Here is a 15,976-nt window from a genome sequence, read left to right on the forward strand (position 1 = left end):
TAAGCTGTGTCTATTTTAGGTCTTTCTTTTCTTTTTGCCCTTGACACGAGTATGAGCCTGAAATAACTCCTTTTAGTTCTTAGAACAAAACGTGCACGTGAATATTTGCAAATAGAAGAAAAGATCAGAAAATGAACTTATAGGCATATAATAAACCATTTTATAATTAGTTTTTACCATCATAGGGATGAAGTTATACTCCTAAACAATAACTTATGGGCACAACAATACTTTTGTTTGGGCCGAACAGTCATTTTTTCTCTCGCTTTGTGGCACAACAAATAAGAATCGCAAGTATTGGTGAGAAAACCAATGATAGATTATGTCCGAGCACCATTATTGTTTCATACCACATAAATCATACTCACCGCAACTTGACCTGCCTTTGACCCCTCCGCCCGAGAAGTCCCTGAATACGTCTAATCTGTTTTCCAGCAACATGATGATGATGATGATGATGACGATGCATGCTGAAGAGATCGCACCTTCAACAGAATAATATCCAGACTTTAAAATCAGTGTTTGATGCCGTGGCTATGAAATGAGTTAATTACTGATCAAACTCTCCAGACTAGTTTTTTTGGAAACAAGGGAAGAGACAGTGAAGCCTTTGTATATGACAATCAGGGTGTGAATTGATTCCTCAGTGGCTCAAACACGCTGGATCCTTTCATGTGTGGCCTTTGCCTTGGCGAGGCGCTAAAGCGTAGAACAAAAACGCAGATACCCCCGTGGGTGCTAACAGGACGCCATGGCGGCCCAGGGTGACCGATTTTCGATCAATAATGGCGTCTGTGATCAGTGGCATCGCACCTTGCAAGAATCTGGATCAATAAGGGAGCCGCAGAGACAGCAGATAAGAGGAAACGTCCCAAACTCAAACTTACCCTGAGCTGTCACAGAAACAAAATCATAAGACTCGGTTTAAATGAGACTTTCCATAATATTTTTTCTCATAGCGAACTAATGCAACGTCATTTCTGGAGATTACAGAACAAATACTCCAAAAGTCATCGCTGGAACTTCCTCATAGACGCGGCAACTTCTCCTTTATTGGACTGCGGTAAAAAACTGCTTAAAACTGTTTTCCCACGTCAATACTGATCTTTTTAATTAACTATTTGTGACGCAGCACTTTTATATGATCGCGCTGTCGTTGCCAAATTAGCCGCACATGAGTCTTTATTCAACTCAGCGACGTTGGTGAGGGCTCTGCAGACACTTGTGTCCTTTATTGTGCTAAAGTGAGAGAAATGGCTCAGGAATGTGTTGTTTTCACACAGCTGTGGTTTTATGGAGGAAATGCACTGTGTGTGTGTGTGTGAGGGCTTCCTCCCTACGTTGTTCCCTTTACACTACCGCTGTATAGAAACAAGCAGCATTGATAGTAAGAGCCGACCCACCTTTTAATCAGATTCACACATATTTTCCGTCAGATTGTTTCTTTCTCTCGCTTGAGGCTCTTATCAAAAGTCAAACGAAGTAAAATCGCGAGGCAGATGGATTGGTGTCGAGTTGACATACTGTGAGGTGCAATTCAAATCAACCTCAGGCGGGAACATTTGACTTTCACCTTTTTTTATTTTCCTATTTGAGATCAAAGTGAGAGCTGACGTAATTAACATGACACACGGCGGTTATAACCACAATGAGTCACAGTGAAATGTGCGCCATGGGAGCATTTTATCAATACATTATCTCACATATCTGGCCTATCTTACACTTCAAGGAGTTCCTCTGTTTGACTAAACCTCTCAGTGTTAGAGTTCACCTGATGGAGATTATCTCCTCAGTTCATTTACACACAGTGGTCCGGATCATCAATATCTACTCACTCCCTACAGTCGCAGGCTGCTGCACCAAAGCCCACCATGCAGCCTCGCTAAAGGAATATATTTCACTACATATGCCCTTTAGTAGATATTCATTTTCTCAAATATGAAGCGACTGTTAGCGGTTGGTTAGCATAGCTTAAACTACAGCTAACTATAGCGCTCGCCTGTTCAAAGGTAACAGCTGTTCACTGATTAACACGTTATACATACAGTATATGTTTATAAACAACAACTTGTTGTTTTAAAGTGGGTTATGTACAACTATGTCTGTTGGAAGTGTAAACAGACAACAGTTTGCTAACACATGACGTAGTAACCTGCTAATGTGTCAATATGTTGTCAGATAAAACATTTACATGTCTGCTTTCAATTGATTAAACAAAGTAGATGTAATGTTTGTAACGTTTCATTTCACGCTCAGCAAGAAGGCCAAATGTTAAATAATTACTCTTAGAGGTCAAGTGGGTATGAATTAGTGGCATCTGGCAGTGAGGTTGCAGATTGGAAGCAACTGAAACTTCCCCCGTGTGTCAAGTGTGTCGGAGAACCACTGTGGCCAACGCAAAAAAACACGATCTAGAGCCAGTGCTTGGTTTGTCCGTTCTGGGCTACTGTAGAAATCATGTTGGTTCAACATAGCAGACTCCGCCTGAGTGAGCCTATATTCCATTTCTGCCAATGGATTACCCTAAATCCCACACACTGGACCTTTAAATGAGTAAAAGACGTTAAAAAAACATTAAAGTCAAACTATTTTAAAACAGATTAAAAGCCTTCTTACGTTTGTCCTTACAATAAAATTCACGCAATCCCTGTCAGCTGATCCCCCCCCCCCCCCCCCCCCCCCCCACAGTGATTATTCCTACATGATAACATGGGAAAAGCTCATATCAGGAAACTCAGGGGAAAGTCCCTCCTGATATCATCACGTTTCTGCATCCAGACAAAAGCTCACTACCTACACTGACATGCGGCAGTGTGTGAAACAATGGAGACCCAAGAGGACGCTATTCGCAGCTGAGAAATGGCATCCAGATATTCTGATCAATGCCCGTAGTGCAGACATTGAACTTTGCCGGAATTGTTGCATTCTGCTCGGCGACAGGTTCGGCTTTTTTGGCTTGACACCATCCAAAACATGTGTTATCGCTGCAGGCTGTGGAGCATGGGGCCTTATCAGATGGCCTTGTGGCCTTACAATAACACAGGCTCTATCATGCCTTAGCAGACCCGTATCTGGCAGCAGTGTCATAGAACAACAATAAATACAACCTGCAAGCGATGCACATAATGTTACTCAAGATGCTCATGAAAATATATGAATCTGATTGGACAAATACACCAAACTGAGATTTTAGGCAGTATGATTTTACTGCGTAATGATGGAAAATCCAAACCCAGGAAATATTCTTTAATGTTATTTATGAAATCAAGATAACGTCAACTCAAGTATGATTCTGCGCATTTGAACCACAAACCAGATCTCACAGCCTAGGCCCCATGCAGTCACCTCTTGTTGTATTATAAGGCACAGCTTCACGGAGTAAATCAAAGCAGACTATTTCCTCAGCTCAGAGGAAAACCCCTCGGAGGAGAATGAGTTGATAAAGTCCCAATGTGCCCACGGCTTCCTCTGAGATAAATAAATACATAAATAAAAACACGCCTGGCCACTTCAGATTTATTGTTCCTCTGTAGGCTGTGAAGTAGAGGCTATATTGTTTATAATAAATAAGTCCATTAACAGATTTGGCCCAGGTGGATGACATGGCCTCTGAGATATCCACTCACTCCCCTGCAGGCACCTCGACACCCAGAGGGGCCACAATAGTTCCATTTAAGGCAGTGATGATGGCCAAGGAGAGGGGGGACTAGGTTAGTGTTGGTTTGACTGGGCTGAGACCGTGTCATGTTTTCTGGAGTGATAAGAGCTGGAGCAGGAAGCTGTGAGAGGGCAGGAAGGAAGAGAGCTTGGGTCTGGAAGGAGAGGGGGGAGCTGTGGAGACGGAGGATGAGGGTAAAAGAGAGTGCAGTAGCAAAAACAAGACATTTTTTTAAAAATCAAAAGAAGGTTATCCAAGGAAATGCAATACATCTTAAACGCATGCAGCCGTGTGCGGTGTTTGATGGAAATGCGTTCTGCACTGTGTTTCATGCATGCAGGCGGGAGGGAGGGGGGGGGGGGGGGGGGGGGGGGGGGGCTGAGCTCTGCTGGGAAACGCAGAGGGAACCTGGGGTCCAGGGGGAAGTGAGTGGATGACTAAATCTGGTCTGAAAGGCCACACCAACATACACCTGCTTCCCGCAATCAAACAGGCCACACAATGATGACGATGTCAAGCATTCAGCCTTTTTTTGTCTGTTACTCACCAAACTGAGTAGTACAGCGAGAAGAAAAAACGTCATTCCCCAAAACCTGCACCAAACTATTAGGGTTCAAAATGAAAGTGTGGTGAAAAGCAAGTGGCGCTCGAGTGGTTTCTCTGAATTGTGCAAGCAGAGCAGGTTTTTAGATGTTGTGTTGCAGTTGTGTGTTGATTTGAGTGTGTGTGTGTGTTTGTGTGATTATGCAAATACCAACAAATTATCTAAATGCAACTGTGTAGATTTCAGAAGATAAAAAATCGCGACACAAAATCACAATAAAAGTCTTTATGCTAAGATAAGCTAAGCTAAACTAACCAGCTAACTAATGGCTGTAACTTAATATTTAATGAACAGATATGACAGAAAAGCAAATGAACCTGTTTCACAGAATGGTGACAAATGGCAAATGTATTGTGTAATAATTTAAAAGCTAGCGGATGTAAGTGTGCACAAAGATTTCTACAACTCCATCCATCCAGTGATTTCACTAGATTTGCTGATGGTCAAACATAATTTCGGAGAAGGACCGTAACTTCTAAAGGATCAACGTTTTTTGTCTTGAAACCGTTTGAATTCATCAAAGATAAACACACAATTCTGTTTTTTCATTGAGCTCCACGAGGACTTTCTCTTCCAGGTGAGAATATCAGCAGCTCAGTGCCACCCCACGCTCATCTTTCCCCCTTTTTTAATCAATCTGTTCATCTAAAAGGATTTCTCTATTTTGAGATTTTAATCCAGCATCTGAGTTAATCTCTGAAACTCAGGGATTGGAGGAGGGGACGGGGGCACCAAAGCCACTCAACTTCAGCCCTGCTCTCACAATTACACCCACAAGGCATCAAGGCAACCCATAAATCACACTCCCATAATGCCTCTCGGAAAATTAATTTTTGTCAGGCCCGGGACTCGGTCATGTAGGTCAGATAGTCGGTCTGGTCCATTTTGAGGCATTTTTCAGTCAGATTAAAACGTGGGAGGAAATAAGTGTAAATGGTGGTCAATCCTCAGTCAGGTTGTGTTTACAAACAGCTGATCAGTTGGATCGGGAGGTTCGACCTTAAGTCCAAAATATAAATGTGTAATCTTCACCCTGCATGTGGAGTTTTAAGGGAAACGCCGCCTGTCTGACATTTCAAAGTGAATGTTTATGTTCTGCTTTACTTGTGTTTCACAGATGGATTATGAATCAGGACAACAGAGGGAGCCCTCCACTGGAACTCAAAGGCATTGCACCTTAAAAGCCCGTTTACTCATTGTCATACCTCCTAATAACACGCATAGAGTGAATACATCTGCACACATGTTGCTTTGTCTCAGTATTACTCATTTTAATATGTTGATAGCGTGGCCCCTCCTCTGCTTGGTGGCTTTGCTGATTGGACAGTAATCAGCTGCATGGGACCCACCTGGGCCCGGTGTGCACCAAGCAGAAGAGCAGCAGCACTTTGTTGGCAGATCTCATCACAAAGCCACATCTTTGCGTTTCTTTTCCACTTGTTGCACGACTGACTTTACAGATTCCTCTCATCTGTCCGTTTGCTTCATTTTGCTTATTTAGTGGATGATAATCAAAAAGGTTTAAGAATATGAACCGTCTTTCATTTTTGCTTTATCAAAGTTCATCAAAGGGATAATGAGCAACATGACAATATCGATCGCATGAAATACACAGAACACAAAAGACACCCTTAGTAACCACTTAGTAGACAGTCATCCAAATGCATATCGGATATGTGTTCATTTAAACTTACAAAGTAAGCAATTTGCTGCCACTTAAGGACTTTTTCTAGATGCCCTTTTTCTTTCCTGAATACTGAAAATAAATTCCAACACTTTGAGCATTTTTCGAGACCATGTTTAATAAGCAAAAAGATTATGAATATAGAAAAGACAGAAAATTAATGTAAAATGACTACCTAAAGTATTACATGTAATTGTACTATATATTTTGTCATTACCATATACTATGTGAAGAAATGTCCTAATTCACCTGTCGGACAGTAACGTCATCTTCTATGAAGTAGACAAGGATTTGAATGCACTGTGTGATTATATTTACAATTTGTCTTTTCTCAACTCACCAGACCTGTTTCACAACATGTGTTGAAGTGAGTTTTCTTAATAGATTGAACATCCCATCGGTCAGGGTTTAAAATGGACAGAGCCAGAGAGTCTGGCCTCCACTTGCCCTCTGAGGACTTTATTAGAGGTCTATTACTGTAAAGTTGTTATCAGCTATCAAGGAGGGGAGGGGGGTCTCCCTGGCTGCACTAAGCAGTAAATAAATATGAGCCTATTGTATTCTTGTAGCCTCACTGTCCTTGCTCTTCCATGCTGAGTAAACGCTCACATACAATGGGAGGCCGGACTGCCTTGTCATTCCTGATGCCCCTAGATTGCTCTTCCAGGTCCTCTGCCTGGGAAAGTGGCAGCAGAGGGAGGATGAGGCAATGAGCGTCTCGCTGCCTTGCATCCCAGAAATTAAGCAGATCCGAGGACTGACGTGATCCAAAAACAAAAAATCATCATCGTATTGTTGTTGTTGTTGAGCAGAGGAGGAAAGTGACAGAGGACATTTACTTGAGTTCAGTTTGGACGCACTTGTACTTTATTTCAATCTTCTGGTACTTTATACTTTTACTACACTACATTTCTGCACGCAGCAAAGTTCTCCATTTTCTCAAAGTTAAGGAAAGTTTTCTTTTCTTGATACAAGAGAGAAAACGTTGTTATTGCGACGACATAATATGGAAGTCAGAAGGTTTTTTTTTTATTTTCTTGGATAAGGTGTAATTCTATCTTTGTAAAATTCTCATAAATTAGACATTTTAATAAATTCTATGGGAAGTTGGTTGAAATAATCTGACTTGACACTGGATTAATCACCCTTTATTTAAAACTCAGTCACTCAAAAAGGCGATAACTAAGACCACGTGGGACATGTACAGCTGTTTCCTGGTTGAAAGTCCTGTGTTTGTTTGCTCACGATTGGGTTATAAATTAAATACACATTCTAGCGCATTGATTTTTGTAGGTATAAGAACAAACTGTGAGAGCCGCCTGCTCTTCAGCAAAAGTTACATCGTCTTGTTCGCAATGGAGGACTCTCAGCCTGCGATGGATTCTTTTTCACAGCCTCTCGCCACCACTAATTGATGGTTCGCGTGTCGGCAGGTCCGTCATTCGCTGAGACGTGAGAAGTGGAAAAGATAAAAGACGAGAAATTGAAAGTTGTGGATGTTTCTGGCCACCGTGGGCCGGAGGCCCGGTGGAGCTTCCTCTCCAGTTTCTCCACAGGAAGAGCCCTGACGGGGACTGCGTTGGACTCACGGACTTCTCCTCTGCACGAAAGCAGAAGCGAGACCTTGAGTGAGGAGGGGTGCACGGCGTCGACCCCTCCCCCCCCCCCCCGCGGGACAGCGTTATACAGGCCTGTCGCTGCGCCGCGAGCCCCGGCGTGAGGCTGCTAACACCATGCAGGCGCAGGCCATCCTGTAATCACCGATGACATACATGAAGTAGTTTTCCAGATCGGTTTTCCTGTCCTTCCAGCTGCGAGTGGGGCAAACAGCACAGGAAGAATAACACGAGTTGCAGCCGGGCTCAGGGAATGTGGCCTTAACAAACACAAGTATAAAAAAAAAAGTTAAAAGGCCCAGTGCTCTCCTCCTGAGAGCCTCGGAGAGAGGGAAGTGAGGCCACGTCCTGAGAGAAGGCCCAACCTTCCTCAACACCCACACAGACTCAACAATAACCTGTCACTCAAACCCAACGCTGTTTACTCTGCTCTACCTGCCAAAGCACGGAGCCCCAAATTAAGACCACTTTTCTGACATGTGATCTTGGATGTATTTTTTTATCTCGTTCTCTGACGCTTCTCGGTGTTGAATCAGCTTTTTCCTGCCGATCTTTACGTCTGCAGAGAGATCTCAGACTCAGGAGCCCGTGTTCTGCTACCTGCAGCCTTATCGTCACTCCTTTCCATCGTTTTGACCGTATGACTTTTTAAAATGAAGCTTGTGCCCTTTCATCGGCAGTTTCATACGTCTACCGGCTCACACAACGACAGATATAGTTTCCTTTGTTTTTGATTGTTTAAAGAGGCCCGAGGGAAGCAAAGTGTTTCTAAATATTCACAATAAAAAGGCAACACGTCGAGGTCATTCTGAGAAATAAATGTTCTTTTCCCGTCTCATGACCCCTCAGATGAATCTCGTGACCTTTTGGAGAGGGCGTCTGACCGTGAAGACGAGATGTTAAATTCCGTCTTTTTCCCCCTCTGTGACCTCCGCATCAGAGCATTATACCCAAAGTGATTTTTACAGCAGCAGCTTAGCACACAATGCGTTGACCTCAGGTGCTACCGGCTCGCCGTTGTATGCACACAGGCCGCTTACCTGCTGAGGGGCCTGGTGAGCTGTCAGGATCTTACTTGCTAAGTCAATCAGCGGAGGTGTTAAAGAAGCCACGTCAACACAAACGTACAGGTGCCCGCCGACAAAGCTGAGGGGATGGATCGACTGTCACTTCAGCTCAGTGCCACCGCTGTTGTCATTGTATGGAAATGTTTTGTGGTCATAAAACATGCACACGCTCACATTACATGCTAATTTGAAATAGCTGCATTATTAGTCTTCAGCACATGCAAACGCACACATATGTATATAAATGCCGAATGTCACTTAACTGATATGAAATAAAGGGAAACGGCGGTTTATTCAGCTCTTGGGGCTAACGTTAACTCAATTAGATGGGAAGCATTAACGAGTCTTTATTTCAACACGGGCGGCAACCTCCGCATCTAAATAGTGAATCCACTGTTTAAGTGTCTGAAACCTGCATTCTTATAATGACCAGCAGGGGGGCGAAGTCTGATTGAGTATAAGTAGTCTAATAGAAAATTATCTAACTTCTAACTTGATTTACTACCTCAGTAATTTTGAGTTGTAAACAAGCGTCAACTGGCGTGTTAAAAAATGAGTGAGATGGAAATGTAAAGATTTCTGGTGACAGTTCCCGTCGTGTTATTCCACTGAACATGTGTGTGTGTGTGTGTGTGTGTGTGTGTGTGTGTGTGTGTGTGTGGGGGGGGGGGGTAGTCAAATAACAACAAAATGCACTTTTTTTATCAAGATCGAATCACGTCCTGAAATAGTGTTGATGCGTCTCATCTGGAATGGTCATTTAATCAGTATTTGAAAACAATGATGCTCACACTGGTACACACACACACACACACGCGCGCACACACACACACACACGCTCATGCAGATAAACTCATTGACATACTCGCTGACTGAGTCATGAAGCGCCAGAGGACGCTGAGGAAGAAGGTGTGACGTCATTTCCACAAAAAATGATCTGAACAACACGCCACATCTCATTCTGATGATTTGTTTTGTTGTCAAAACTGATACAAAAATATGTGAGAGGAAAAAAAAGTACAGCATATAGTACATATATAGGCATATAGGCGGCACATATAAAGATATATACAAACATCCCAGACACAAACAAACACTTGCAGGCAGCTTGAGGATTGTGTTTGTGTTAATCATCCCCTGAGTGTTTGTTGACAGGCGTGAGCGTCTTTGCTGAGAGACTCTGATAGTGAGTATTGTATCGGCCCAGCAGGTCACTGGGACACACCCAGTCTCTCCAGTCTGTCGGACCCCGTTACAGTAATCATCTCTCTGTCTGTCTCGACGTCATGACACACCGGAAAGAGGTTTCTCTCTCTGCACACCGTGAGCGAGACCTCGTCCTTCTCATTTGGATATTTCCTTTATTGTTTATTAAAGGTTTAGTTCACCCAGTTGGACTTTAACGATTTCCATTTTATTTACACTTTGACTTCACGACTAACGAGCAGAGAAATATGTATACCTTTAACTGAACAACCCTTCATGTATTATTATTATTATTATTATTATTATTATTATGTATAGTTGGATACCTTTTATACATAACATGTAACCTTTTTGTCAAATATGTTGCATTATTATGCATTAAACAAGCAAGCAGCATATACAGTTATTACATTTAAAGTATATATACTTATATGTGAATGCGCAAGGGTGTTTTTTGCTACATTTGCTACTTTTAATTCTTAATACTTACTTACTTTTACTTGAGACACATTTCCAATGCATGCATTTTAGTTGTAATGGAGCATTTCTACTTAAATATATTATTAAAAACTCAAATATAAATCTCTGGGATTTCTGTGGAATCCAGTTGAGATTAATAATCCAATCTTCTTCATGATGCTCACAGCATTCACATGTTAAAACACATTTTTAAGAGCTTCAACACCAACGTCTTCTGAAGAAAGTCATTCCAATAAAAGAGGAAGTAAAATGTAAATGAGCAGAATAGTTTGAAGAAGCCAAACGATCTCCGTGGAGCCTTCCAACGTGCCATGAACTCTGCACACATCAAGCACCACACGATGCAGACCTGTCAGACACGCAGGTGAAAGGCTGCTGAAGCTCCAGAGCCTGATGAAGTTATAGTAATCTGATCGGCCCAATTAGTGCATGATGGGAGCCGGCTGACATAATGAAGTGATCAGACGCTTAAATTCAACCTGAAATTCCTGTTGTCCTGAGCTCTCGGGAACTTCTGCAGGTTTGTTTTATGGAATTGCATTTTCCAGTTGAAACCTTCTCTTTATCCTTTTGGATAGTATCTCACTTCCTGTTTGAGTTTCTTGGACGTCTCTGTAGGAGAATACTCGGATGAGCATTATCTGCAGCCTGCAGCCTCGTATTTGCCCAAAGGAAACTATTGATGACAAGAATACCCTAATAATGTCTCACAAAATCTCAAAAATTGTTTTAGGTTTAATATAAACTCCAGCTATTCGGCCTGTCGATATTGGACACGCAGAGTTGGCATATTTCCACGTTTAATCTCTAACGAGGAAAGTATTTTATTGAGGAATCTGAATACAAATTCCTCACATTCCTCACAGGTGATAAGATCAAACATGCCTCTGTGAGCGCCACAGCACATTTATGATGCAAGCGTCCATTCCTGGAATAAATAACTCTGCAGGGAGACGACATCAATGTTTGGTGGATGGAAGAAACTCATTTTTATCTCTGTACTGTTTATATTTTAATTTTTTGGGGGGAAACGACCTGAGAATATGTGGTTTTGTTCGTTAATGACAAATTACATCTTATGAAAATAGTACACCCTCTAGTAATGCTGAATGAAAGACCGTTAAAAGATGTATTTTGAAGTTTTAACGTCAACTTATTAAATAACAACACTTTTACTTTTAAAGAAGAAACTCAGACTCACTTTTCAGTTGTTTTATGTGAATTAACAAACCAGAAGCCTAATAAAAACCCAGCCTTGTAAATATTTAACAAAGATATCTGATTTGTCCAGCTGCCATTTTCCATTCGCTGTTTATTGTTGATGATATTTTCACCTGAAACACTGATATCATCCCGTTGTTTTTCCTTCAGGAAGTTCCTGCGACTGGTCATTAATTGTTGCTGAGGGGCCGACGGTTGAGAAAAACAACAAGTTGAACTAGCGGCTTCGAGTTCAAGTAACTCCAAAGAGGGCCGAGAAGACATCAAGCGGGAATATTTGCATATTTTACTGCAATAAAGGCTGTAGAATAAATCACCTCTGGCCAGATCATCAATAACATCAATAACCATTGCACCGCTTCACTTTACATACTTTATATACACTTAGATACACTGTATACACTGTTTATTTCTTTTATTATTTAAATTCTTAAATGTAATATGCCCTGCTATTTTATTTTATTTTTAATATATACAATATTGTATTGTATATATTGTAAACATGCTTGCTGCTGCAACAAAGAAGTGTCCCCCTGGGGATGAATAAAGTATATCTAATCTAATCTGATACCATCAAGCGTGTTCCACGTCACTTCTTTGCATCAGAGCACATTGCACATTGCAGTGTGTTTTGGGAATATCGTCTTGGGAATTGAACTGACGTCACATTTCTTCCGCTCATTCAGGTGCCGTTGGATTGCAGCAGGTCTTCACTTTCCTAATCAGCTCGTCTGCTCTCTCCTCCGAGTAAGGTCATCCTTCCCTCGGCCGTCCGTTTCCTCCCAACAACTCCACATCGGATTTCCATCACTGACTCATTTCCAAACGCTGCTGCTGCCGTCTGTCTTTTCGTTTGGCGGAGCACATTTTTTTAATTAAGTTGTGATTGTTGAGAAACAAGTGACTCAACCTGGCTGAGACGTCAGGGAGTGCTCTGCTTCCTTCAAGGGGTTAAACAGCAGGAAAGTAACTCTTTGCATGGTGGTTCAGTTTCAGAGGCTGAAATGTGCATATTAATGGAGGTGTACACATGCCCAAAAATGTCCATTATTAATGTTAACAATATTCTTTCTAAAATATCTTAGTTCTCTGATCATTAATCCTTGTCCATACAAAAAAAACACAAATGTGTTTTCGTTGTATAGTCGCTGAAATTAACACATCAGCATAATTTCTCTGAGTATTTAGATGTTTTCAATGAACGTGAAGTCATAAATGACGTAAGTTCAGGGAGATACTTGTAATATCTGCTATGACTGTTTTAAAATAAGACAGATTCAAGCACATTAGCAGATGTGGAAATGAACCCCTTCACTCTGATCACTGGATATGGTAAGTAATATTTCTGCCTTCAGACTGCGTCCAGATTGAAGTGTAAAGGAAAAACTACTTTTTTGTGTTTTAAGTCAGCAATTATTTGTAATTAAAGAGGATTCATCACCCAAAAAACTGTTAAGCAGGTCTGATCTAGATTGTCCAGACTCTTTTTTATCTAACCCTAGTTATTTATAGTTGATATGTTTATCTTGTATGTACCAGTCATATCTTAAGGACTGTGGAAAAGAAACCCTGTACACACTTTATAAAGTAAAACAGATTGGCTTTTTTGGGGTCATTAATATATCTTACATTTCTTTTCATATATTTATTTGGGTTTTAGTCATTGATCTTGTCCATAGAAAGATATAAATAAAGTTAAAATGTCTTTTAATTACCTTTAATGGGAACAGATCCATGCACATTTCTAAATGTGTACTTTTGCTGTATATTTAAATGAGTAAATGCGACTCCATTTCTTTTTACTGTTTCGTCGATGCAGCACCTGACATGTTGGACGACCCGGATCTTACATCCGCCTGAGTTCGGCCTCGAAGGCTCCGACACAGAAAACACGAGGCGGGGGAGTAAACATTTTCCTAAACGAGTAAACATTTGGCAGCCAGAGTCTGAACGAGTTCGGAGATGTGTCGATTTTGGGGGTCATATTTTTAGAGCCTTTGTGAGATGTTTTAAACTGAAACAGGAAGTTGGGAAGTTCATGCCCCACCCTGCTTCCCTCTGTGAGCCAAGAAAGACGTGAGGATGGAGATAAAACCGTGTGTCAACAGTCTGGCTTCTGCCAAAGGGTCGTATGGCTCCAACATTGTTTAATGTAACAGATATTTAAATTCGTCTTAAAGGGGAACTTCACACGTTTTACACAAGATCAAATAAATCAAATAACACAGCTTTGAGTGACAATATGTTCTTCAAGCTATGACGCTCTACTCAACCTTCTAGCGTCAGTTTTTGACATGTGTGGCGGTCACTATACGCTCTTTGTATATTGTCTTTTCAAAATAAACTCCTGTCTTCACAGGAAGTACGGTTCAGGCAACCGAACCACTTAGTTAGCTTTGGGGAAGAGAGCTCGCTTGAGTGACAAGCGAGTCACATGACTAACGACTGATGTGACAAAAAGTCATTGTTTACTTTTAGTTTTGCATGCTACACAAACAACGGTCTCCTGGAAACATGCTGCTTATTTGAACTATATAAGAATCACAATTCATGGAAAGATTTAGGTAATAATTCCATTTCATTCCCTCGTTTATCAGAGGTTTATATGCATTATTAAATGGTTTATAACACAATATAATGTACTTGTAAGCAGGTCAGAGGACGTTTTTAACCGTTATTTATTATATAGTTATTATAATATATTGTTACAAACCAATTAATACAATACAATAAATCAATGTATCGATACATTATTGAAGACGTACACGTTATAATGTGTTGAAAACACGTTTCATGTTTATATGCTGCTTATAAATGCAAAATACTCGGTTTTAAAGGGTTTTTCCTCATCTGAAAATATATATTGATATTTGATTTTGCCAAAAAGATTATAAGTTCCTTTTAACACCATCTATAATGAAAAAATAAAAGTAATATTTGTAAGTGTTTATGTCAGTTGAGCGTATACCTTTTGGTGGTATTTATTTTAAATATGAATATAGACATTGTAAGGTGAATTGTTTATTTATTTATTACATTCACATTGGAAGACATGTACAGTAGTCATTTACCACAAACACAAAATACACCTTCAGCAGTCATTATGACACACTGAGATAATATGAATAAATACACCATGTTTAGTATTTTCACGAGACGGAGCGTCCCTCTCTGTGGCTGCTCTGGTAGCTGCCGGGGTCCACTGACTCCGGCCTGTGAGTGCTCGGGCCCAGGTACTGTTCGAACTCGCTGCGGTCCAGATCGTACAGCATGTCCAGCTGGACCTGTTCCAGGTAAAACTCAAAGGAGGGCCCGGCAGGGCCCAGCAGGCCCCCGTAACCCCTGCTGGACTCCCCTTGATCCACATGGGGACCTGCAGCATTGGGGAAGCCGTGCTGCATGTTCCTGTGCTGTCTGCCAAAATACACCTGGGGCTCTGCAGGGTACGCAGGAGGGTTTGGGTACCCCACAGGCTTATTTGATAAGACGTCCGCTGCTGCTGCTGCTGCTGCTGCTGCTGCTGGGTCTGGAAACACTGGAGTTTGTTGGTAGCAGCTGCGCAAAGGGGCGAAGTTAGCCGGGGAGTTTGTGAACGCAGTGCTACTCGGGTAGGAATGCTGCTGGTTCTGGAGCAGGTAGGTGAGGTTGAAAGGCACGGGGAAGCCGGAGCTGCAGAGCGAGGGGTGATACGCCTCTGCTCCCTGGGGTTTAGCGCTCTTCTTCAGCTGCCTCCTCCTGCGGGGCCGGTACTTGTAGTTGGGGTAGTCGACGGTGTGCTGCACTCTCAGGCGCTCTGCTTCCTGCATGTATGGACGCTTCTCAACCAGGGACATGGCCTTCCAAGTTTTTCCTGCAGGAACACTGTCGGGTTAATGATCTGCATCCTCATTGGTTTAGCGAAACTGACTTAAACGTGAAATATAAATCAACATTTGATGCTACTTAGCTCTTATAAGACCCCTATAAATCAATATTGTCGTGGGTTTCCCCATAGGAGAACTACAAAATAATAAACCTAAAAAATTAATTCCAATATTGTTATGAAGGAACACTTAACGATTTCCAAGGGGGCACTTTAACTTTAGCAACCACTGGGCTCATCCATCACATTTCCTCACATCATTCCTCACCTAGTATTTTGCTCAGATCCGTGTTCTCCAGGTCTGGGTTGAGCTGCGCCAGCCGCCTGCGCTCCTCTTTGGTCCAGATGATGAAGGCGTTCAGGGGTCTCCTGACTCTCTGCTGCGTGGACGCGGACTTGGCCTCGGGGCTGGCGCAGCTGGAGTCCGAGTTCACGGACTGCGGGCTGGGGGGCCCTGAACTCGGGGAGCGCACCTCGGTCATCTGCTCCCCGTCCACGGAGCCCGAGTCTTCGGCCTCGAACGTCATGGCGTTGTTGGCGCAGAGCTGGAAAGCAGCGGGCTGGTGTCCGAAGTGCAT

At 42.1% G+C, this 15,976-nt stretch overlaps 1 protein-coding gene across 1 annotated transcript; it reads right to left on the reverse strand.

Annotated features, from left to right (window-relative positions):
- Nucleotides 1-14,685: 14,685 nt before the first annotated feature.
- sox32 (SRY-box transcription factor 32) lies at nucleotides 14,686-15,976 on the reverse strand. Its single transcript, XM_034560442.1, has 2 exons — nucleotides 15,667-15,976; nucleotides 14,686-15,386 (listed from the first exon to the last, which is right to left on the reverse strand). The coding sequence occupies exons 1-2, from the start codon at nucleotides 15,974-15,976 to the stop codon at nucleotides 14,686-14,688; spliced, it is 1,011 nt and encodes a 336-aa protein (XP_034416333.1).

This window comes from Cyclopterus lumpus, chromosome 20 (genome assembly GCF_009769545.1).
Source record: "Cyclopterus lumpus isolate fCycLum1 chromosome 20, fCycLum1.pri, whole genome shotgun sequence".
Classification (NCBI taxonomy): Eukaryota; Metazoa; Chordata; class Actinopteri; order Perciformes; family Cyclopteridae; genus Cyclopterus; species Cyclopterus lumpus.